We start from the raw sequence: 23,041 nt of genomic DNA, 5'->3' as shown, positions 1-23,041 counted from the left end.
TTCCTCCCCAGCCCAGCTCACCTCTGCAAGCGACAGGCTCAGAACCTACCCGGAGCCCCATGCTCCAGAGCCCCACTCATGAAGCTCAGAGGGAGGGGGGAGCTGATAAATGGAGATGCCTGTGGGGCTTGCTGACTAATTTCCATAATAATTACAGTTATTACCAATAACGTGACAACCCCACTCCCTCCCATTTAGACTGAATTCCGCCATCTAGGAGCTGTTTCCCCACCAGTTGTCGCCTCTGACAACAAGCGGGGAAGAACACGGGGCAGGTGTCATTATTCTCACTGTTGAGTTAGGAAATGAGCTCAGGGAGAAAAAGGGACTTTCTGAAGCCCCCTCCCCAGCCTCAAAGGAATAGATGTAATGATAAAAATAAAAACAATAGAAGCAAGTACTGACACGGTGCTAACTATGTAGTACACATATGTGAACTTAGTCCTCACAACAGCCTGTGGGGGAGGGGGCTATTATCATTCCCATTTTACAGATGAGGAAACTGAGGCACAGAGAGGTTAAGAAACTTGTCCAGGAGCACACAGCTAGTAAGTGGGAGAGTGGGAATCAAACCCAGCCCAAGTTCATGCTCTTTACCATTAGCCTCCGCTGCCAGCCTTCCCTGGAAGACCCACTTCCTAGGGCCGAGGAAATGACTCCACCAGTGAGGCTCTGCTTGAGCCTTCTTGCTCTGAGCTCCAGCCTCCTTCCCTTCCCAGCTCCCCTCTGACAGGCACAGGAAGGCTAACACAAGAAGGCCCTGATGCTGCCTGCCTGCGCTTGGAGAGGCGAAGTGATAATAATCCTTTTGGCTGAGGCTTTTCAGGTTGCAAAGACTTACTATATGAACCTTCCCTGCCCTGGGTCCTGGGGTCAGATGGCTTTCTGCAGAGGTCAGAGCCCAAGGCTTCAGAAGCGGAGAGCCTCCAAAGATTCTTTGAGTCCCAGCTCCACTGCTTACTAGCTGGGAGCCTTCACCTCTCTCTGCCTCAGCTTCCTTGTCTGTTAAATGGGTGGTAATAACAGTACCTACCTCATTGGGTTGTTGTAAGGATAAATGAGAGAAGGAATATGAGGGGTCTGGTGGTACAGGTCCATTGCAATCATTAACAGGTATTTGATAGAAAATGCTTCTGGAAAGTTGAAGGCCCTGAGCTGGAAGGCAGGCAATGTTTAGTCTGTGCTGGGTGAGCCTGTACCAATGGCTCCTTTGTCTCCATCTCTCCTTCCCCCAGGGCCACTGTCTGCCAGGACGCCCCACCCTGACGTGCACAGAGGACTTGGCCAAGCCTCCTGGGAGGTCCTTGGTCCCTTGTGCTCCCGCCTCACTTACGTGGTCAATGAGCTCCTTGATCATGCCGTTCCACTGGCCCTTGTCGTCCTGTGCCCCATATTTCCCATCCTCCACCAGCCGGATCTCATAGGAGAAGCCCAGGATGTGGGCCAGTTCCTTGAGCAGGTCGATGCAGTAGCCCTCGAACCGGTCATTCCCGAACAGGGTCCTGTCGGACTTCCGGAACATGACAAAGGGCTCCTCCTGCGGGGACAGATGGGAGAGGGGCAGACAAAGGCTGAGTGGGTGGGGCGGGTCCAGCTGGGGCCAGAGAGCTTGGGCCAGGTCCTCTGCAAGGGTGTTCTAAGCCATCTTTAGGGGGGGCTCAGAAGAATGGCCTGCTAAGTCAGGAGAGGGAAAGCGTACTTCCTGAGAGCCAACTTTGTGCCTCGCAGATGGCCACCTACTGACGTGCACACAGCACTTAGTAGGTCCTTATTGATTTGATCGTCCAATGATCACAGAGCTAGAAACTAGTGGAACTGGGATTTGAACTCAAGACTGTGATTCTGAATCCCATGCTCTCTCTGCTGCACCGTCAACACAGGCCAGTGGTCCCCAAAGTGTGGTCCCCAGACCAGCAGCAACACCCGGGAACTTGTCAGAAATGTACATTCTCGGGCCCCACCCAGACATACTGAACCAGAAACTCTGGGGGGGCTGGGCTGGCAATGTGTGCTACAAGAAGCCCTCCAGGGGATTCTGATGTCTGCGCCAGCGTGAGCACACTGCTGCAGAAGGCCCTTCATCGTTTCTTCCCTGACTGCTCCCCAGCTCCTGTCTAACAGATGAGATCTCCCTGCTCCCTGACACCTTTCTCTCTTTCCAAGGATCTAGTCCCCAGCATTAGGATCTGCCAGTGAGTGATTCCTGATAACTATGATAGTTTGCATTTGTATGTGGACGTGCCAGGCGCCAGCAAATCAGCAGACGAGATGGTGCCTGTGGGGGTCCAGTGCAGAGCCCAGCAGAGCAGGAGGGCTCAGTGGACAGGATGTGACTCAAGTCGGTGTGGTCCCAGAGCAGGAGCTCTTAACCACCTCACTGTGCCAGAGGCCCTGAGTCACATGGTGCCTCTCCCTAGTGGGCAGGGGGTCCTCAGAAGGTGGCTTGTGGGTCCAGAGCATAGGTGACAGCTGTCTCACATCAGGTTCCCTCCCTCCCAGGTGATAGGGAGCCAGTGAAGGGCTTTGAAAAGGGCATGACTGGTCTGATTTCTCATTTAGAAATAAACCCCTGGCAACCCTGTGAAGAGTAACTTGGAGTAGAGGCAGGAAAACCTTGGAAAGAAGCTACTGACCTCATCCAGTATGAGATACACAGAGTAAGGAACGGAGGAAGATGGGTTGAACTCTCAGCAAACTCATCATTTACTGAGTTCCTACTGTGCACCAGGCATTGATTTAAACTCTTTTTCACAGAGTGAAAAAGGCTCATAAGCTTTCAAGATAGGTGACATTACTGTATGCTAACACATATATATGGAATCTAAAAAAAAAACAAAACTGGTTATGAAGAACCTAGGGGCAGGACAGGAATAAAGATGCAGACGTAGAGAATGGACTTGAGGACACGGTGAGGGGGAAGGGTAAGCTGGGACGAAGTGAGAGAGTGGCATGGACATATATACACTACCAAATGTAAAATAGATAGCTAGTGGGAAGCAGCTGCATAGCACAGGGAGATCAGCTCGGTGCTTTGTGACCACCTAAAGGGGTGGGATAGGGAGGGTGAGAGGGAGACATGGGGATATATGTAAATGTATAGCTGATTCACTATGTTATAAAGCAGAAACTAACACATCATTGTAAAGCAATTATACTCCAATAAAGATGTTAAAAAAAAAGTGACATTATACCCATTTGATAGATGAGAGAACTGAGGCTCAGAGAAGGTCAGTGAGTTGCCCAAGGTCACACGAAAGTTGAGTTACAGTCTGATGGAGTTCAGGTCCAGTCCTTCCTGCCTGTAGCTCCTTGGCCTCTTTCTGGGCCTTAACCTTCCCCCAAGCCACCTTGGCACCCCCTCGTGAAGGGATGCCTCAAGCCTTCAGCTGATGGGTGACAACCATTAGCTGGCAGAATCCGCCTGTGGGGGGAAGCTCGTGTCCACGTGCCCATAAGGAGAGCTCACACCTCATCTGGAGGCGCATCATCATTCTCTCAAGTGCTGGGGCCATTCCTTTGACACTGTGGGCCCCTGAGCAGTGAAGGGCCCTCACCAGGGGTCCTCAGGCACAGAAACCCACCGGCAGCCTCTTGCCAGGCTCCTGCTGCGGAGGGCGGGCTAGATTCTCTGGCCCTGGTTCCCCGGCAACGCTACCTCTCAAAATCCCATCCCATGACTGATTCATTCCAGGTTGTCAACAGTCCTTTGGGATGCTGCAGAGAAAGGGCAACGGAGTGTCTGAATCCCCAAGGGGTTCTGAGAAAACCACCTCTCAGTCTAATTGGGTGAAAAGCTGGGTCCTTTGGCTAGACTCCATGCTAAATCTCAGTGCCTCCCATCCCCAACTCCAACCAAGAAGCTCACAAGTTTGGAGAAAAGAGTTGAGGAGGTGCCGGGGAAGGGGCTGAGACTACATGGAGGGAAGGGAACTTAGGCTATTGTGGACCCTGCCTTTGTGCAAATTAATCTCTGGGATGGTGTTTCCCTGAACCGTGGCAAAGGGCCTGGTGAGAGGGCCTGGGTGAGGTTTCAATCCCATCTTAACTGTTAGGTCAGATGCTCTTGTGCAGTGAACGAGCTGTACCACGGCACCTGGTAGCCCTGATGTTAGCTCAAGGAAAGAATTAAAGAGAAGCTACGGGCTTCCCTGGTGGCACAGTGGTTGAGAGTCTGCCTGCCAATGCAGGGGACACGGGTTCGAGCCCTGGTCTGGGAAGATCCCACATGCCGTGGAGCAACTAGGCCCGTGAGCCACAACTACTGAGCCTGCGCGTCTGGAGCCTGTGCTCCGCAATGAGAGGCCGCGATAGTGAGAGCCCCGTGCACCGCGATGAAGAGTGGCCCCCGCTTGCCGCAACTAGAGAAAGCCCTCGCACAGAAACGAAGACCCAACACAGCCATAAATAAATTAAAAAAAAATAAATTAAAAAAAAAAAACAAAAAACACAGTTCGAGTACTTTTTAAAAAAAAAAAAGGACAGAAGTTACCTTCTTTGCCGGGGGAATCACCAACCACATATAGATTCCTAAGCAAAATCGACCTCCTTCTGTAAAATGAGGATAATAATAGAATCTACCTTATAGGATTGTTGTTAGGATATGATGGGTCAATCTGTGAAAAGCACTTAGTGCCTGGCAAACGTAAACTGCAATATTATTATTATTATACTATTAATATCATTATCATCTTTCTGTGCACGGGGTGGTCTGTTATTGCAGTGACCTCTCTAGCCTAGAGACCATGCCCAATGTCACCAAAGGTTAAAAATCATAGCTAGCAGCGGAAAGCTATTTCCGGAAAGGTCCCTGAGATAGCTCACTTCCTGACCCTCTCTCCGAGACCCTCCCAGGCCCTATCCTCTAAAATTAGCACTTCATTTGTGAAGCCACCCCAGCCCCAGAATCTATACATCTTCATATAAATATGCTGCCTTTGGAGCAGCTGTAAAATGCCATTAATTTCAGGAAGTGCTTTGCGGATGGCATACATATTTAACAGCCAAAGCCCAGAGTATTAAAATGGTGCTCGCCTCAGTAATGTGTCTCTAGACCTGCAACATTTCCTAGGGGGTAATTCTGAACTCCGCCAACTACTTATTCATGGACTATTTCACAATTTATTACTGGAAATGTCCAGACAGCCAATTCACAAGCTCTCTTGGCTGCTAATCGATTGCTCAGTGAAGGTGCCCTCAATTTCATAACTTCGCGCTCTCCTATTGCTCTGGGAGAACAGCCATAGGAATGGGGGTAATATTTCTCTGCAACAAGTCTCAGGAAACAAGGGTCCAGAAAAATAACCTTTTCCTACTTTTCATTGCTAGGGCTCTTAGTCTTGTTTCTTAGTCTAGTTTCACCAGCATGAGAGCCGAGTGACAGGACCTGTGGAGTTGGAAGAGGGTGTCTTGGGGGGTGGGGTGGGGAAAGCCAAGGATTAGCTACCTAAGAGCTCTGTTCCCAAGCCCCTTCTGGCTTAGGTCATCTCAACACACACCTGCACACGCATGCGCTGTGTATGCACACAGTGCCACTGGCACGAATACACCGCATTCTCGGATGTTCTGACCTGCTCAGACACAGAAGCCAAGGACCCTGGCCCCCAGGCCTCAGCTTCTGCCAGTTAGAACCAGGACAGAGCATTAGGAGTCCGGTTCTCCCAGCAGGTGGAGCCTAGAGTGGTTCCTGGCCTGGGATGGGTCTCCCAGCCCACATCCTGGTCTCCCCAACTTCCCCTCTCTTGTGCCAGGTGTGCAGGTCCGGCTTGCCTGGCAGTTGCGCCTAAATGGGTTACAATGTGCACATGGCACAAACACACCCAACGGTGCATGTCCAGACACCTGTGTGTAGCCAATCCCACACCTGCATAGGTACCCACACGCGTGCCGACACCGCTGCTCACTTCAGCAGACCCAAGAACCCTGAACCTTCCAAAGCAGGGCCCCCCAGGAATGAGTTGAGTGTGTTTTCTTGGTGTGTGAGCAGAGCTTTGGGCAGATGAATTTTTCACGAGCTCGTGGAAGAGCAGAAGCTGGGGCCTGGCGGGGAGAGGGTGGGGAGGGCAGGCTTCCAGCCTCTTGCTGCTGCTGCTGCTTCAGCCTCTGAGGGGCCAGAGAGGGCGAGGTCCAGGCTCTGTCCATCTGTCTGTCCAGGGTAATGCGACCTTAGCACCTAACGCCGGGATTCAGGATGGAGGAGGAGAGAGGGGGCTTTGGGGGCAGCCCCCATATCTCCCTGTGTTCTCTACCACATCGAGATTCCAGGGACCAGAAGAGGAGGAGATACTCCCTCATCAGGGTCTCAGGTCCAGCCCTGTTCTCCAGGGCAAAGCTGGTTGGGCTTCCCTGGTGGCGCAGTGGTTGAGAGTCTGCCTGCCAGTGCAGGGGACACGGGTTCGAGCCCTGGTCTGGGAGGATCCCACATGCCGCGGAGCAACTAGGCCCGTGAGCCACAACTACTGAGCCTGCGCATCCGGAGCCTGTGCTCCGCAACAAGAGAGGCCGCGATAGTGAGGCCCGCGCACCGCGATGAAGAGCGGCCCCCACTTGCCACAACTAGAGAAAGCCCTCGCACAGAAACGAAGACCCAACACAGCCATAAATAAATAATTAATTAAATAATTTAAAAAACAAAAACAAAAACAAAGCTGGTGGATGTTCTTGCACCCAGGCTTGGTACCTGCCTGTCACTCAAAGCACTGTTGCCCTGACAACACACTTCCAGAGAGGCAGGGGCCAGTGCTCTCCGTGGGAGGTGCTGGCTCTGCTTTCAGGCTGCCAAGCTTGGGGTTGGGTTTTCAGCCAGAGCGTCTGGGCTGGGCCGGGCTGGACACTCCCCACAACTGGTGCTGCTGTCCCCGAAAGCCCAAGCTGAGAGCACTGTACCCCGACCAACCCCGCCCAGGGCTCTGGGACATGCAGACCACACTGAGACTTTCAGGAGACTCCAAGGACATTTTCAGCTGCACACAGAGAGTTTCTTGGAGACCAGCGTAAAGGCTGTGTGTCACATCCTCTGTCCCCGCTCTGCCTCCGGAAAAGACTGGGCTTCTCTCAGGGAAGAAGTAGACCCGACCTTCCATGATCTCTAGACAGTGGGGCTGGAGAAAGCTGGATCATGGGTCACTCCCAGACCATGCGAGTATCTGACCCTGCATAGTGGGGTTAGGATGGTGGGACATCTGCTTCAAGTGGGTCAGCAGCCATGTCAGAGGTCAAGGCAAAGGAGTCCAGGGGTAGGGGATTATCACAATGTCAGGGCCAAGGGCTCAGACCTTGAGGTGGTGGTTGGGACGTGGAGTTTTATGTATCAGCAGGAGATTAGAGCTATGAGGGGCTCAGGAGGTCACAAACCCTAGTGCTTGCAGGGACCAGTCAGGAAGCACCTGTATAAGAAGCAGCCAAGAGTAAGCAGTATGGAATGGTGGGGTCTGTGGTGAGCCAGGGAACGCCCACCAGGCCTTAAAGACATTCAAATCCAAGCTCAGCGTTTATAATGCACCCTGACAGAGATAAGCTCTGTGACCATGGTCAGGGGTCAGTCTTCAGTGAAGTTCAGGGCCCTGGTTGTGGATGGAAGCAGAGGTTTTCTCTAGCACTCTCATTCTGCTTATTTAAAACCCGAGCTTACTGGGGACTGGATTTATAATCAATAATAACAACAGCAGCCATTACTTAGATAGCACACACTCTGTGCCATTTATTTTTATTAATCATTCATCCTCCCAACTCCATGAAGTAAGGACAATTATTATCACCTCTCTTTCGCAGATGGGGAACAGGGACACCAAACGACTAAGCAGTTTTCCAGGGTCGTACAGCTAGTGAACAGTAAAGCCAGGACTCAGACCCAAAGGTTTGAGTCTCTTAACCATCACAGTCTGGCCCCTGTGTCCTGGTCACACTTGCATGTGTCGCCAAGAGCTGCTGGGCTCCCGTTTGCCCGGATGAAGGGCAGGGGGACCGATGCAGCTGCATCCAGGACGCCAGCCAAGGGGGCTTCTCTCCTTCCTTGGGGGTGCTGAGAGCCAGATGGACGATGTGGGCGGGACCCTCAGTGAGCAACTGAGTGCAGCAGGTCGGGACCTTTGCAAGAAGCTTCCAGTATTGCCCAAGAAACTGTGAGAAGAGCACAGGATATCTGCGGGATTCTACCTCTGCAGGTGTAGATAAATCCCCTGCGGCTTTGCAGAAGGGTCTTATGCCCTTGAAACCAGGCTGCTGTCACTTTAATAAAATTTAACCCTGTGGTCACTGAAGGTGTGTGTATTTTGCATCCTTTTGGTATATTATCTTTAGCTCCCCTCTTACCCTTAGAGTATTGTTTTGTGGCTGAATCAATTCAGCTCATTTAATCATCTCTCCTAATCTCTCTGAGCACATCCGTTTTACCTTTTCTTAATCTTGTCTTCTGAAAAGTGTTTTATTTATATCTCGCATTTTATGCGGCTCTGCTTTTAATCTTTTACCACCATTTTATTATTTTATTTTTACCCTTTTATATTTTAGCTTTGTCACACTTTTATCCTTTTGCTTTCTGACATTTTGGTTTTACATTTTTCACCTTCTCTAGCCAGAGCTGTTAATTATTTATTTTATTTTTTTGTCTCTCTTGGTAGCTTTCCTTTTAATCTCATTCTTTATTTTCATTTTTCTCTTTATTATTCTCCTTTTAACCTTTATTTTGTTCTCTTTCAACTTTCCTTTTATCTTTTCTATTTTTATCCACATTAATATTCCTTTCATTGCTCATCACACTTCATTCTAATCCCTTTGCTCTTTTCATGTCTTTTTATTTTTAATCTTTATTTTTTGCTTTATTCTTTTTCATTTATTTTTTATTATATGTTATAGGTGTACAATATAGTGATTCACAATTTTTAAAGGTTATACTCCATTTATAGTTATTATAAAATATTGGCTATATCCACCATGTCATATACTATATCCTTATTGCTTATTTTATTTTTCATCTTTAGATTTTTTGTTTTTACAATTTTTTCCCCTGTTCCTGATGAGATCTTTTGACCTACTGGTTTTATAGCTTGACATTTATATTTTTTTAGTTAACAAAATGTCAATCAGGCAGGTAGGATGTATGGTTTTGGGGAAGATGCCAGTGGGGGTCTCACTCCCGAAAGGTGGGTGTGGGGAGGTGTCTCCCCAGCCATCTCCTTCTGGCTCTGTCAGCAGCATGTTCAGAATTGCTAGGTCTCCATCAGCTTTAACGTGGATCTTCTTAATAGTCATAAGCTTGGAGACTGGGGATGACAGCCATAGGCTACAGTTGCTCCCTGGAAGCTGATGGTGCCCCTGGAGTCTGCTGCTCACTGGATTCTTGGGAGGGTGGGGTTTAGCTATTACATCCCTTCTTCCTCCATGGTGTCCGCCACCCAGCCACTGAGCATATACCTGGCACTAGAGGGAGGGCATAGGACCGTCCAGCAGGGCCTGGCCAAACCAGGTTGAGCTCCCTTTTTTGGTATAGAGTGACCTCAGCACATGGTCCTGACAATCATATTTGCTTCATTATAAGGAGAAGCTGACCAGGGTCAAAATTGTCCTCGAAGGGCCTTTGGTCAGAATCCACCGGGCTGTGACCGGGCTGCGTCCCCACTACATGGCCCAGCTTGGGCCCCAAGAGCAGTGCTACGTCTCTGAGAGGGTGAGTCCTGAGCCTCCGGACACCCTGGAGGCCTTCCAGGCGGGGCTGGTGCACGTGGAGTGGGCACAGCGCTGGCCAAAGGAGGCCAGCAGCCTGGGTGTCCTTCTGATAACCCTGAGTTTCAAGACTCACAGAGCCTGGGAGACCCCAAAAGCCATTCCTTGGGTTGAAATGGTCAAAAGAAGGAAGCACTATTCAGTCCTGGGCAGTGGAGGGAGGGTGGCAGGGAGAATGGTCACAGCCGTGGCCAAGAGCACTCGGGACAGGACACTGTGGGCGGTGGCACGTGCGTGGGCTCCCAGCACCCGCCAGGCTGGGGGGACCAGTGGGAAGGGCCTTTTCCCTGGGAGCTGGGGTGGAAGAGGCGGACCCCAAGTCCTGGTGCAGAAGGCATGTTACCCCTCCTTCCTTCTACCCATCACAGCTCCTATCAGGCATCAGGGGCTCGGGGACTGGGTGGGAGTGAGATGCAAACACACAGGCCTCTGCAGCAGGGCTGGCCACGCAGGTCCCAGACAGGCAGGAGGGCTGGCCTGCTCTGCCTTTGGGAAGAGGCCGCTCACAGTCACCTCCTGGGGTCTCTGGCCTGTGGCCACGAGCAGCGTTGCTGTCTCCCAGCTGCTCTCTGGGGGCTTTCTGAGGGACCCTCAATGTTTCCACCTTCCTCCCCCATCTTCCAGCCTCCCAACAGCCTCATAAGAGATGCCTGGCCTATGCTGGGTGGGGTGATGGAAGGGTCTTTCCAGCCCTGACGGCCAGCCCGCCCCCAGCTCACAGCCCCTCCTGCAGGGCTGCAGCTCTTACCAGCACAGTGGTGACGATGAGGGACCTGTTTGTCAGAGAGTCGGTGACGTTAGGGCCTCGGCCTTTGGCAACCTCCGTGATGTTGAGCCCCTCGGCAGGACTCCACACCCCAACCTGGATGGACAGACAGATGGAGAACAGGAGGCTGAGTCCGCGGTCTCTCCATCCTTTCTCCACGCCAGCAAGCTCCTCGTCTCCTTCCCATCCTTCATGAGTATCGTCACCGCTAATGTGTTTCGAGCCAACATTTCTGGCAACCCTGCTGCCTCCCTCCTTCCCAGAGGAAGCCCTCAAGGTGTTCAGTCTCCTGAATTCTGCCACCTCCCCATTTGCTAGCAAACCTGTCACAGCTGGAAGGGAAAATGCAGAGGGAGAAAATGAACATAAAGACGGTCCAGGGAGCACAGCGGAAGCCGGCCTGGGGTGGAGCAGACGCCATGAGGAAGTCAGTTAGGCTTAGGGCCAGGTCCTGCCCTGGCACAGAGTCACCCTGAGCCTGGGGGGCCTCCCGCCTCCTAGGGAAGACCTGGGCACCCAGCTGCTCACTGGGTCTCAGCGTGTGCCAGCTCTGGGGCCAGATGCCCTCCAAAGCCCAGGACAGGGCCTGGAGCGAGGGAGATGTTTCCTAGGCATCTGTGGAAGGACAACGAGATGTGTCACGTGCAGGAAGGCAGGCGTAGCAGGACGCTGGTCTTTGCAGCTATTTTGGGGTAGAATAGAGTGGAAAACCCTCACTGGGGGCACTGGATGCCACTAGGTTAGAGGGCAGTTTGCTTTGTGGTTTTACACGTAACTAAAGGTGGCAGACACTCTGGCCGAGGTGGCATAATCTCTGTCCCCATGGTGCCCTTGTGGATACGAGGCCTGGGGCTGGAGGGAAGCAAGGGAAGATCAAGTTTACAAATCGTTCTAAAGCCCTGGGCCTCTTGAAGATCCTTTGGGACCCAACTCTGCCCAGCTCTGCGTCCATCGCAGTTCCTCTCTCTCAAGGAAGGTTCTGGCCTGCCCATTCTGTCCTTGTCCCAGTTGGGGTGGGGTACTCAGGAAACTTAATCAATTAAACAGGGAGGCCGAACGCAAACATCCCATTAAGAGAGCTATGCAGAGCAGACAGCAGAGAGACGTGTAATTATGCTTGCGTAATTCTGCCTTAATCCCTCCAAAGCCACCGGCTGGAGCTGGCTGGATCAGTTATGACCCGGCTTAGCAAACAGAAGTGATGAGAGAGAAGTGATGAGAGGCAGAGCAGCTGTGTCTGGGGGCTCAGCACCCTCTCCGGGCAGCATCTCTGTCTATGCAGACTCCGCCCCCAGAGCCAAGAGGAGAGCAGACAAGCAGACAGCGTCAAAGAGGCTCTTCTCTCAAGGGGGCTGTGCTCAGAGCCCAGCCCAGCACGAGGGACCCTAGCGGCGGGCCTGGGTGCAGGAGGCGCTCAACAGACAGCTGGCTGGCAGCCAAGTGACCAGCGGGAGCCCTCACCCCAGCAAGGATCTATTGAGCTCCAACTGCAGGACCTGCTGGACAGCAGGTGCCGTGGGGTTGCGAGAAGTGTTAAGACTGAGGAGGACCCAGTCCTCAGAGGCTCTCTGCCCTCAATCTGGTCACCTGTGTCTAGGTATAGTAAAGAGTTTTTCTCGAGTACTAGCTGTGGTTGATTTGTGTGGTTGCCGGAGTGCTGGTGGGAGCTGCGGGTAGGCTCGGATGGCAAGAGTGCTCTGATGGGCAATTACTGATGCCTGCCACAGGCGCAGGAGTGGGAGGTGGTGGCACACCTGCCATCTAATTGCCATCCTTAGAATTTTAGGCTATCCCCAGAGATGGAGAGTTGAGAGAGCAAGACTGAGACGGCGACTTGAGTGACAGCTATTGTAGTAGTCCTGCCAGAGGAGGAAGGGAGCTCCCTGGCACTGTAGGAGTTTAAATGGGAGCTGGCAGAGTGCTCGATAAGCTATAGTTTGAACAGGGTTGGACCAACGGGCCGCGATCATCTTAGCAGCAGAGGGCACAGCGCCTGTCCTTAGGGGACTGATGCTGCATGTGGCTGAAAGAGTTGCAGAAGAGTGGTTGCCCTGGCCACCCGGCCCCAGCACAGTGGCCCCATGTGTCCGTGGGAAACTCGGGATTGAATGAAGTCGCCTCGGCCACAAAGTGCAACACAGGCAGAGCCAGGTCCATGCCTGTGGGGATGAGCCAAGGAAACAGGCTACTCCTGCAACTGGGGAGCTCGCAAGGGCAAAGGCCTGGAGGTGCAGGAGGGAGTGGGGATGACTGGGCCGTGGGGAGTGTTTGTGGGTGGGGCAGTGGAGACTAGGCCTGGAGAGGCAACCGGGGCATTTCCTGGAGAGCCTTCAAGGCCGGGTGAGGGACTGATACTGAATGCCTTGGCACTGGGGCGCCATGCTCAGTCCCAGGGCAGGATAGAGCTTCATCTGTGTGTACACTCAGGATGGCTGGAGGGCCCGGGAGTGGAGGCGGGTAGCCAGGTTGGGGTGTTAAAATAATCCAAGGAAGAGGCCCGGACCAGAGAGGGCAGAGGAGGAGAGGAGAGGAATCAAGGGTTCCTGAAGGATCACAGGCATCAGGGGTGGCCACTTCACTTCCGGCCTCTTTGCATTTTAGACACCCCCCTCTCCCAGGGTTGGAGAGGTGCCCTGGTGGCTCCCAGAGACCAGCCTGCTGTGGGAGAGGGTGTGGCTGAGCCCCTAGCTCCGAGATCCCAGGAGATGATGAGAATCAGGGGCTAATGTGAAATTCCCTTCTCAGGTCAGCAACCTGACTTTGTCAGAATATGCTGAAGGCTCCCAGGGATCAGAATCAGCCCCATTACAAACATTTCTATGGTAGCCAGATGGGAGGCCCAGCCCCGTGGGCTTGCTTTCCGCGTTGAAATTCCCCGGAATCGCAGAGGCCTTAGAAGCATACAGTGGGGAGTTCAGAATCCATATGCTTCAACCTCTCTCCAAGGGTAAGAATCACCTCCAGTCTCCCAGACAAGCAATCGCTTTGTTCCATCTTTGCTTAAATGCCTCCAGTGACAGTGAGTTCATTACTCCCCATACAGGCATCCCCTGGTCATTAGAAAGTTTCTCTTACCTAAGGACACGTCTGTCCCTCTGCCCCATGACAGCCCTGCAGGGACTTAGTCTGTCTGCCCTTTGAGCCTCTCATCTCCTTTCCAGGGTAAGCATCTCTGATGGCCCTTGCTCACAGGGTGATGGTTTGGGTATCTGCCATGGGCAGACCACTGGGTTCTGCACCCCTCCAGTCTGAGAAGGCCTTCATGTTCTCTGATGGGCCAAGGCACCGGCCACACTGGGTCATGTTGAGTCTCAAGGGGGCAGATGGACTGGGTCTTGCCCCCTCGCTCTGGGTCTCTGCCTGGGGTCTATCGTAGGGGATTTAAAGAGCCTCTGCTTGTTGGCCTGCCCTCCCACTCCTGAGCCCACACACCTTCTCTAGGCCATCTTCCTTCAGGCTGATGATGTCCAGATCGAAATCCGTCCGTAAGCCACTGGTTTTGTTGAAAACAATCCTTCCCGTTAATCCTTCCCATTGAGCCTGCCGGAGGGGAGAGGGCAGAGCAGCAATTCCTCGGGCTCATAAATCATCATTCGGTACAACTGTACAATGCTTCATTTTAATTACTCTTTGCACTGATACTGTTCCCCCAAGACCATGATTAATTAATAATCACCTCCATCATTGCTAGGGCTGTGGTACGAGCCAGCGATTTCCATAAATTCTATTATGCTCTTCAGCCAGCTTTACACTTGCACCTTCTCATGTACAACATCGATCATAGATGCGCGCAGATGAGCCCCCACCTTGAAGCCACGAGAAGGGGGAGTCCATGTTGGGTCCCCAGAGATGGGCAAGGAGGCAGGCAGGCAGGCTGCGGCAGGTAAGACCTGCCGAGGGGCAGAAAGCCAAGGGGCCAAGCCAGCTCTGGCTGTAGGGCCAGACACTTGGGATAGCCCCCAGAGAGCCAGGGGTGACAGAGAAGGTCTCCCACCCCTGCCCCTGCTCCATCCATGTCCTGGTTAAGAACTGGGGTCAGAATACAGGGTCCAACCCCAGTTGGACCTGGGATTTCATTTCACCTCGCTGCCTCAGTTTCCTCATCTGTAAAATGGAACTAATAATATTACCCATCTTTCCAAAATGCTATGAGGGCGAAATGAGTCAAGTCCCTTGAAAAACAGAGAACAGTGCCTGGTACAACCTGAGACCTGAATAAATGGTAGCTTTTGCTACTTTTTCTTGCCTTTAGCATCATTAACACAGAGAGAGGCAGGCAGAGGTTCAGAGAAGGTACAGGACCCAAACTAAGAAGGGCTCCATCTTCTAAAGCAGGGGTTGGCAAACTATGGCTCTCAGCCCAAATGGGCCCATTGCCTGTTTTTGTAAACAGTTTATGAGATCACAGTCACGCCCATGGGTTTACCTATTGTCTTTGACGGCTTTTGAGCTGCAACTTTGCAGTTGAATAGTTGCAGTAGAGACTGGTCTGCAAAGTCCAAAATATTTACTACCCGACCCTTTTTATAGAAAAAGCTTGCCCCTTCTAGATAACACCTTGCCTGCAGGCCCAGAGCGTTAGTGATACAAGGTGCTTCACACTGCTCGCCTCATGAAGCCTCCACAGCAGCCTAGGCATGTGGGTCCAGTGGGTTCCTCACCCCACTGGGGTCATGACCCTTGCAGATTCTGAAGAAGGCTCCGGAGCCTCTCCGTGGCTGAAGGTTCCCCTTGCACTCACAATATGACACACAAGTTCATGGGTTCCCAGATCCCTGGAGGCCTATCTATAGATTCCACATTAAAACCCACGGGAATCTCCGAGCACTCGAGCAGCTGTCCGGCACTGTATAAGGGTGTAGACAGGCATGTGTTATATTAGCTCAGGTGGAGGGGCACGCCTAGGAGGGTTCCGGGAGGCTGGAAATCAAAAGGGGATGGGATGAGTGCTTTGCACAAGGCATCCAACCTCTCTGAGCTTCAGGAAGAGGAAAATGACCTATTTCATGGGCGGTAACAAAGGTACATAAAGGGCTTAGCACAGTGCCTGGCATACACAACCCCGGCTATTATTTTTCCTTAGTCGCTTCCTTCCATAGGGCTTCCTTGGATTAGGGCTGGCCCTTGGTGGGAGGGGGCGGGATGGTCACCTGGGCCATGGCCCGAGGCCTCAGGAGAAACCCTATCACAGAAGGCTCATCCGTGATTAGCTTCCCTGCATGAGCTCATCCACTTCACATCACTGTCCTGCCAGGTAGGGGTCATGATTGCCCCCATTTTACAGTCATGGCCACTGAGGCTCGAAGAGGGACTGAGCTCTGTGGGTCCCAAGTAATGGTGGTGCCGGGCAGATTCCCACTGTGCTCAGTGGAGCTGAAAAGCTGGGGTCATCGTGCCCAAGTTGAGTGGGGAGAGTTTATGAAGCCCAGGGAGCTGGAGATTGGGGTTGGGGATGGAGATTTAAAGATGCATCTGACTCAGAGAGCAGACTGGTGGTTACCAGTGGGGAAGGGGGTTGGGGGATGGGCATACAGGGCGGAGGGGTCAACTGTATGGCGATGGATGGTAACTAGACCTTCAGCGGTGATCGCTTTGTAATGTATACAGATGTGGAACTATAATGTTGTACACCTGAAACTTACATAATGTTATACATTATTTTACTTCAATTAAAAAAATGCATCGGTGACGGTGAAGGCCACTGTTTATGACTTCACAGGGAGGCTCAGCTTCCTTGAGGCTGGCTCCCCAGCCCCTCTGCCTTTCCCCTCCTCTGCCTGGGACCCCTCCCCCCTCGGGCTACCTCTCAGCCCCCAGGGAAATCACAGCAGGTGCCTTCAAACCTGCACTGGAGGGAAGGCTTCCTCCCTGTCAGCTACAGAGGAATTAAATGTCAGCAGGTGCGTGGCCTGTCTGTGGGCGGCCGGGCAGGGGCAGGGCCGGGGCAGGGAGCCGCTGGCAGCTCCTCCCCGTGACATTTCCCAGCCCTCCCGCCCCTTCCAGCTGCCACACAGGACTTGCTAAATGAAAGATGCTTCACACGCTCTGAACTCCGGCCTGGTATTTTCCAGCTCCTCTCGGAAATGCCAAGTCTTTAAAATGATTTACTGTCACGCAGGCAGATGGGGAGACAGGCAACTTGGGAATGGTCTGAGGGAAGACGGTGTACTGGGCTCAGGCAGGGTACCTGGGTCCCGGGAGTGGCCAGCTGTAGGGCCATGAGGGAGCCCCGCAGCTGCTCTGGGCCTCGGTCTCTACTTCCCTGAAATGGAGTGGAGGCGAAGTTGTTTCTGAAAGGACTCTGTAAAGAAGAGTGAGTGGTGAGGGCTGTTCACTGGGCCGGGGCCAGGAAACAGGAGGGCCAGGTATGCCAGTGTGGGCCGGTCGGTCCCAGTGCGGAGGAGGGGTGGAGGAGGCTCCCCTTTCTGTGGCGTGACAGTGACTCATCTGCTCCCATTAGGGCTTCAGGACTGAGCCTCGAGCACTGCGGCGGGCGACGGTGAATGTGTGGGGGACGTCCCTGAAGCTCTGGGGCCTGGAGATCCTCTTTAGCTGGAAACCCACTAGGGAGCAAGAAACCAGAGTGACGACAGTCGTGATGATAGAAATAATAGTAAGAGCAGCCAATCATCTTGGCACTTGCTCTGTGCCAGGCGCTGTCCTAAGTGCTTCACACACCACAACTCACTCACACCTACAACAAACCTGGTATTATCTCCATTGTACAGGAGGACCTGCAGCACAGAGAGGTTCAGTAGCTTGCCTAAGGCCACACAGCTAAAAAGTGGTTAAGCTTCAAAGACACTTACGTCTGGCTCCTAAGGGTCCTAGGGTTGTGGCGTCCGTCATTGAGAAACCCTTGCCAGCCTCTAGCTACTGGGTTGGAGCCTGCCGAGGAAGGAGGCTCGGGGGGCTGGAAATCAGGCTTTCGAGTTCCCAGAGAACAAGCCGATGATTGCCCAGGCCAGCCAGGCCTTGCTCAGGGCATCGGACAATCGGACTTCCTCTGCAGTTCTGAGGGGTAGGATGAGAAGGGACCCTCATGGTCCTCTTCTACCAGAACATCTGATACTGGAGCCCCTTCTAAGGGTGAGGGGACTGGTGCCAAGGACATAACTGCTCCCTCGTGATGACGACTAGCTGCTGTTTGCCAGGTGAGGCAACTGACGCTCGGGAATGTCCAGGAATTTATCTAAAGCCACACAGCTGGGAAGAGGCAGAGAAAAGCCCAAAGGCAGTGCATCAGACTCTAAAGCCGTATGCCTTTTAGTGTCATTCTAAAACACTGGAGGTGTCACTGGCCTCGTCCCAAGCTGTCATGGTGAACTGGGACCTCCGGAGAAGCTGCCCTGTCTGCTGAGTGGTGGGTTTCTTTGCTATTTATCCTCACTGTGTTGCCTTCCTTTGCATATGGGATTACATTCATTAATGGGATGACTTGATGGACGTCTCCCTAGGCGGTGAGCTCTGTCCGTGCAGGGGCCCGTCTGCTTTAGCCCCATTGGATCCCCAGCGCATGGCTCAGTGCCGGCCACCCAGCAGACCCGCACAAATAGGTAGTGAATAAATGAATGAACTCTCAAAGCAGACTGCTTCCTTCCTGGTCCATCATGATGGCTACAAAGAGATGGTCTATATGGAGCCCGCCTAGAGGGCTTCCCCTAACTGCCCTTGTTGTTGCCCAGGACAGGTCACTTCCTCTGACCCAGAGTAACCCTGCCTAGATCTCATCCCCCTGAGCCTTCCTCACCTACCATTACTGGGACTTGACTCTGCCTAGCCTTGGGCTACATGCTTCGCACATAGTTTTTCACACTGTTTTTTCAACAATGTTTTGCAGCAGGAACTCTTACTATACCCATTTTACAGTTGAGGAAACTGAGGATCAAAGAGCTAATCATCTCACCCAAAGTCACGCAGCTTGTTATGATGGAGACAGGGTACAAGCCCAGGCCTGAGCATCCCCATCTGTAAAATGCTAACGATAAACTCTGCCATCCATAAGGACAACAGTGATGGAGAGTCTGAAACTAAACTTTGGCACTGTGTATTTCCATGGTCATCCTCTCAGCAGCAGGACAGGTTCTGCTCTCTGGTTCCTTTGAACCAGCTCCATGGATGGGACTTCTTCATGGTTGCCATGGTGCCAGGAGAGCCGGGTCCCAGCAGGGACCCTGGCTGGGAAGTTGGCCGATGGGCCCAAGAAGAAGAGTTAGTGGGGGGGCTGATTATTATTTACTGAGCCCCCTCTGCCCTCAGGACTAAGCACTGTCCACATGGTGCCTCATTTCGTCTTCACAGCATCCCCATGAGGCAACCAAGGCTCAGCAAGTTTCCCTAGATCGCCTGAGGTCACACAGCTGGAGGCAAAGACCCTCATCTGTTGTACTTTAAAGCCTAGGCTTTGTCCTGCTGACAGTGCCGACCACCCACCGAACACGTACAATGTGCCAAAGACTCAGCCCCTCAGTCATCCTCTTAGATTGGTCCCTATTGAGCCCATTTTCACCCGAGGCAACAGGCTCAGAGATGTGAGGCAACTGGCCCAAGTTCACGTGGATTGGAAGTCAATGCTGTCTGACTCCCAAACTTGGGCCCTTGACTGCTCTGCGGCCCCCAGGAGATGGCCCTGGTGCCGTCCTGGTGAGTTGGGGGGCACTCACCTCCTTGATGAAGTTCATGAAGCGGCCGCCAAAGCGCCACGCCTTGTGCCGATGGCACTGCAGGGAGTTCACGGTCATCTGGGGTGCCCGCTGGTAGCACACGGACACGATGTGGACGGCGTCGTACAGTAAGGCCGCGTCAGTCTGGAGGGGAGGCCCAGGGTTGCCTGAGAGTGGCTCGGGCCCAAGAGTCCTCAGCCACCTTGCCCTGTCTCCCTTCCCCTCCCCCACCAGAGGCAAGGGGGTCCTGGTGAGGGAAAGGCCCTGAGACCCTGGAGGTGACCGTGCCCCTGCTCCGAATGAGAAGCCAAGCTCGGCTTGTCTCTGCAGCTCTGCAGACACCGGACTCCCTCCCTCTGCAGCTCAGATCTTCTCTGCCAGGCCCCGCCACCCCGTGCCGTTGTCCCTGCTATTGCCTGCCCCTACGCACACCTTCAGCTTTCCGGCCTCCCCAGCCTCCTGCCAGCCGCAGCTGAAAGTCCCCCGTGCCCAGCACCCCCTAGTCCTTATTCCTACTCTCTGTAACCATCTGGCTCCGTGCCTGCACTCCCACACTTGGGGTGGGACTCTGTCTGATCCCTTTGTGTCCCTGGCCCCGGGCCTACGGTCTGGCAGATACAGGGCAGGTCTTAAGAAGGAGAGTGGTGGGAGGGAAAAATAAATAGGGAAGAAGGAGAGAAGGAAGGGAGGAGGAGAGGGAGGAAGGGAGGAAGGAAGGAAGGATAGAAGGAAGGGAGGAAGGAAGGAAGAAGGGAGGAAGGAAGGAAAAGAAATGGAAAGAGGGAGGGAGGAACGGAGGGACGGAGGAAGGAATGATGGGAAGGAGGGAGGGAGGGGAGCCCCCAGGTCTGGCCCTCCCGGCTGCAGTACCATCATCACTCCATCCAACAGGCCGGACTCTGCCCGGGGAGCCGCCTGCAGCCGCTCCATGGACCACTTCTCCACGATGGCCGAGACATGGGGGTTGTCCACGTTGAGGATCCGGAATCCCGTCAGGTTCACCCCTGAGTAGCGGTAGGGCTCCAGGTCTAACGCATAAAGATCCTTGGCAGAGAGGGTTTCAGTAAACAAAGGTGTGGTCTGGCTGTGAGTTCCAGCCTCACCTCCCACACTCCCTACTGGGGCCCCAGAGCAGCCGCAGCTCCCTGCAGGGCCCTGTGGCGGTGAGGCCCAGCAGCGAGGATGGAGTACCCATGGGAGCATCGCACTTGGAGTCCACTTGACCCTGCAGGAGTCCAGCCAGCCTGCCTGGTGGCTGACCCCACTTACTCTGCTGGACCTCAGGCACACGGCTCAGCCTGTTTCTTCATCTACAGAATGGGGATCATGCCTCCTCTTGAGGCCCCAGTGAAGCAGTAGACATCAAATGCCCAGCCCGGAACAGCAAAGGAGCTTGATGATGGTCATGACCGTCATCCTCTGATGGGGGAGGTCCGCTTTGGGAAGACAAAGGGCATTGGGTCTGGGCCTCTCCAAGTCACCCAGAGGGAGGCTGAAGGGAGGATTTTATCGCCCCAAAGAGGGTATTTTAAAACAGTCTCTTCTGAAAACAAACTTAGGGTTACCAAAGGGAAAGGTGAAAGAGGGATAAATTAGGAGTTTGGGATTAACAGATACACACTACTATATATAAAACAGATAAACAACAAGGACCTACTGTATAGCACAGGGAACTATATTCAACATCTTGTAATAACCTACAATGGAAAAGAATCTGAAAAAGAATAGATATATAGATACATATGCATAACTGAATCACTTTGCTGTACACCTTATACAACACTGTAAATCAACTACACTTCGATAAAAGAATTAAATTAAAATAGTCTCTTCTGCCTGAGACTGAAGGAGTATAGCTGTCCTCTTCTCTACCCTTGCCCCACATCATCAGCCAGGCCCCCTCACCCCCTGCCTCCTAGGAGCAGTCAGCCTGTCTGTCTGTGGGCCAGGTCATGTCCGGTCTGGTGCAATGGCCTAAAAGCCAGGAAGACAGGCCTTAATGCACGGGGGCAGCCCAGCTTCAGCCCCTCCTGCCAGCTTTAGCTCTGGGGCACGGTGAGCTGGTGAGGGCAGGGGGCAAAGGGAAAGAGGGGGGTTGGCTGCAGAGGGAGGAGCCAGGTGCTAGGCTGAGAAGAGCTGGCACGAGGTGGGGGCTGGTGTGAGGAGCAGAGCAGAGCTCTGTCCTGTTAAGAAAAACTACCCAAACTTGGAGATAAGGCAGACGGATAGCAGCGCGTCCTTTCAATGTCACACAGAAGCACTGCTTACCAGGCCCTCCTGGGACTGTGTAATTCTCCGGGAGAATGCACCCGGGTTTGACTTCACTTTCGGCTACTGCTTAAAGGTCCAAATTCTGAGCTAATACGTAGATTTTTGCCCATAGAAAAGATAATCCCCAAGGTGGTGGTTTTATCGCCCTGTAGGATATTAATCCATTTTTGTGTCTAACTTAGCCATCTTATTTTATGTTCCCTCTACACCAAATACCTATAAATACTCAATCCTTCAAATGTTCTTTGAGCCAGCGTTGTCATCCTACTGGTTCCTTTGTTCGTGACTTGAATACATCTTTCACACGTGTTCATTCTATATTTGCATAAGAGTCATGTTACTTTTTGAAACGTGTTATGTCGACAATCTAGATGGGCCTCATCCCACTAGTGGGGAAAGTGAGTCTTAAGGTCTGAGCTCCTCCTCATCCATTGTCTGTTCTTTTCCACCCTCTCCTCTCATCCAGCTGCCTTCCATTCTGGCCCCCACCCCGCCCGTCCTCTTTCCCGGGTCCCTCAACTCAGTCACTCCCTCCTATGCTGGGACAGAGTGGCCGGGGACGGTGTACTTGCCTCTCCATGGCTGCAGCCGTCAGGAGTAACATCTGGCCCCATCACAGACCCAGCTTCAGTTAAATCAATGATGGCTCATGGAAAGATAATGAGGGATAAAACCTGGAGCCCACAGAGCAGCTCCTTCACACCGTGCTGGCTTCCTCTGGTCTCTGAGATGTTCCTAATTCGTGCTGAAATCCTCCTGTTCCTCCTGTACCTCCAACTGGTCGCCGTCTGGAATACACTGTGCTGGTTTCCTCTTTAAGGGTTTAGGGGTTAGGGGAGAGGCTGGAAGCAGATTTGAGCCCAAGCAAGAAAGTCTAGTCTCAGCCTTGCCCAAACAAATAGGGCCCTGATTCAAAGCCGGGATTTGGGATGGGGGAGGGGCTGGGTGGGAGTAGATGGAAGAGGTCTCCATGGAATTGACCAGAGGGTGTCTCTGTGGCCCCAGTCTCAGTGGGGAGTGGAGGGTGGGCTGTGTGCTCAGCCCCACGCATGGAGTGTATCATCTGATCTTCACAATCCCCTCTAAAGTAGGTATTTAATAGTATTCCCTTTTTAGAGAGGAGGAAACAGGGCCAGAGGGGTGAGGTGACTTGCCTAAGGTCATAGAGCTCATGAAGGCAGCGCAGAAACCGTACCCAGGTCCATCTCAGTGGTGTGTTGGAGCTGGCTTGAAGTGGCTTGTAAGAGCTAAACGTCAGCACTTCTTCTTGACACTGCGCTCAGTGACGTTCATTGGTAGCCTGATATTGGCCATGGTGGGAGTATTTACACCATGAAAACTGGCAAGCACTACATATCTGGGTTTTCCCCCTTTTTGGACAGCTGGCTGTACACATTTACTAGTACACCGTGTCTGTCCTATTTAAAAATCCCCGTGCTTTATGTCCCCAGTGGTTGTCAAGCACAAGATATGCACCAGAATTGTTTTTGGAGCTTTTTTTGGAAAGTATGGGCCATAGAGAATGTGGGCTGGGGCCTCAATCTGTGTTTTGAGAAGCCGCTAATCTAAGCTATTACTCCTAACTGGGAAACGCACAGGGAGGGGTCTGGGCTTAGACAGGGAG

The 23,041-nt window shown here is 52.8% G+C and overlaps 1 protein-coding gene across 3 annotated transcripts in view; it reads right to left on the bottom strand.

Annotated features, from left to right (window-relative positions):
• The window catches only part of GRIK3 (glutamate ionotropic receptor kainate type subunit 3), a 234,903-nt gene that overhangs the window by 42,857 nt on the left and 169,005 nt on the right, over positions 1-23,041 (bottom strand). For 2 of the 3 annotated variants that reach the window (XM_082421907.1, XM_082421905.1), the window contains exons 6-10: positions 20,017-20,190; positions 19,147-19,290; positions 13,916-14,023; positions 10,466-10,579; positions 1,334-1,537 (exon numbers count right to left, since the gene is read on the bottom strand). In XM_082421907.1, coding sequence (XP_082278033.1) covers positions 1,334-1,537; positions 10,466-10,579; positions 13,916-14,023; positions 19,147-19,290; positions 20,017-20,190 — 744 coding nt within the window. The remainder of the gene's footprint in view (positions 1-1,333; positions 1,538-10,465; positions 10,580-13,915; positions 14,024-19,146; positions 19,291-20,016; positions 20,191-23,041) is intronic. The other variant, XM_082421906.1, reaches the window with a different exon arrangement.

The sequence above is a fragment of the Balaenoptera physalus genome (genome assembly GCF_965194825.1).
Source record: "Balaenoptera physalus genome assembly, chromosome: 1".
Lineage (NCBI taxonomy): Eukaryota > Metazoa > Chordata > Mammalia > Artiodactyla > Balaenopteridae > Balaenoptera > Balaenoptera physalus.
The sequence above is the reverse complement of the archived record's forward strand: the minus strand, read 5'-3'. Positions and strand labels throughout refer to the sequence as shown.